A 1,188-nucleotide genomic window follows, 5' to 3' on the forward strand; every position below is an offset into this window, starting at 1 on the left:
GCAAGGATTCGTTCGCGCTCTTCCGTTGTAAAAGCAGAGCTGCTATCATCGCCAAATAAGGCCTCTTTAATTACATCTTGCGAAGAATATTTAGAAGTCAATCTTTCAGAAAGATCTCCAACAGCAGAAAGAGGGATTTTCCCGGCTTTCATCAATGGGATTTTAATGGTTTTGACGGGTTCGAATAAATGCCTTTCGATGTTTGATAAATCAGAAATGGCCTTGCGGGTTCGAACTTTGGAAGAATACGCAGCTTCATCGTCGTCCCAAATAAACCCATTGTCTCCATTGAAGATCTTGGATTTTAAAGTAGAGATGAATAAGATGTCATCAGCTGCCCTAATAGCAAGCATATCTTTGAAGAAAGACACTTTCTTAGAAAAAAAGGGATCATAAGAGGTGAAATTTTCATGGGCCGATCCGTCGCCGTAATGATTGGAAACGGCGTTTCCTGTGGAGCCGCCAACATATCCGTTAGCATAGAGCTGCTGAAAATAGCTTGCCACCGAAAGAACAAAAAAGGAACATATGAGAGGCTGCATTTTGAAAATTACCGGAATTCTGGAGCCTTATAAATGATCAAATATGGAACAGGTTTCAAATTCATTGACAACCATTGGATGAGGGCCAGCAATTGAAAAATAAAATCAACCTAAGCTAAGTTAAGCTAATTTTAATTTACATTTGAAAGAATATTCTAGAATTCCATCACAAATTCCCGAATCGCATAGATTAGAGAATGTATAAAATAGCGCTGAAGTGGGGTCTTTTTTTCAATTGCATTTGAAATGAGCAACAACAGCGGCGAATCTATAAGCCCAATTGTACTTTGGGCCCAGCGGGAAGATAAAATCTATTTTACCATTGAAGTCTGGGATGTTCGTGATAAAAATCTGTCCTTCACTGCCGACTCGATTTCCTTCTTCGGCCGGAAGGGAGATTCAAAGCAGCCATATTCACTGGAGCTAGAGTTTTATTCCAAAATTAAGCCAACGGTATTGTCATGTATGTTAACTCCTAGCCTTTAAGCGAAAGCGTTTCCGGCAGAGCTATATTTCTTGTGCTTGAAAAAGAAGAGCACTCAATGTGGCCTCGTCTTACTAAAAATGCAGGCAAACTTCCATATGTCAAAACTGACTTTGAAAGATGGGTCGATCCAGATGATGATGAAGCGACAAACCCAAACCA

The 1,188-nt window shown here is 40.0% G+C and overlaps 2 protein-coding genes across 2 annotated transcripts; one reads left to right on the top strand and one right to left on the bottom strand.

Annotated features, from left to right (window-relative positions):
- On the bottom strand, positions 1-542 carry DI09_350p10 (uncharacterized protein; the record flags this gene model as incomplete). Its single annotated transcript, XM_013382430.1, has 1 exon — positions 1-542. A coding segment is annotated over one exon (542 nt), but the record flags the coding sequence as incomplete, so codon positions are not given.
- A 246-nt stretch (positions 543-788) lies between these two features.
- On the top strand, positions 789-1,188 carry DI09_350p20 (uncharacterized protein; the record flags this gene model as incomplete). The annotated part of the gene is made up of 2 exons (XM_013382431.1): positions 789-995; positions 1,022-1,188. Coding segments are annotated over 2 exons (374 nt in total), but the record flags the coding sequence as incomplete, so codon positions are not given.

This window comes from Mitosporidium daphniae (assembly GCF_000760515.2).
Source record: "Mitosporidium daphniae strain UGP3 chromosome Unknown contig-350, whole genome shotgun sequence".
In the NCBI taxonomy this organism is placed as follows: domain Eukaryota; kingdom Fungi; phylum Microsporidia; genus Mitosporidium; species Mitosporidium daphniae.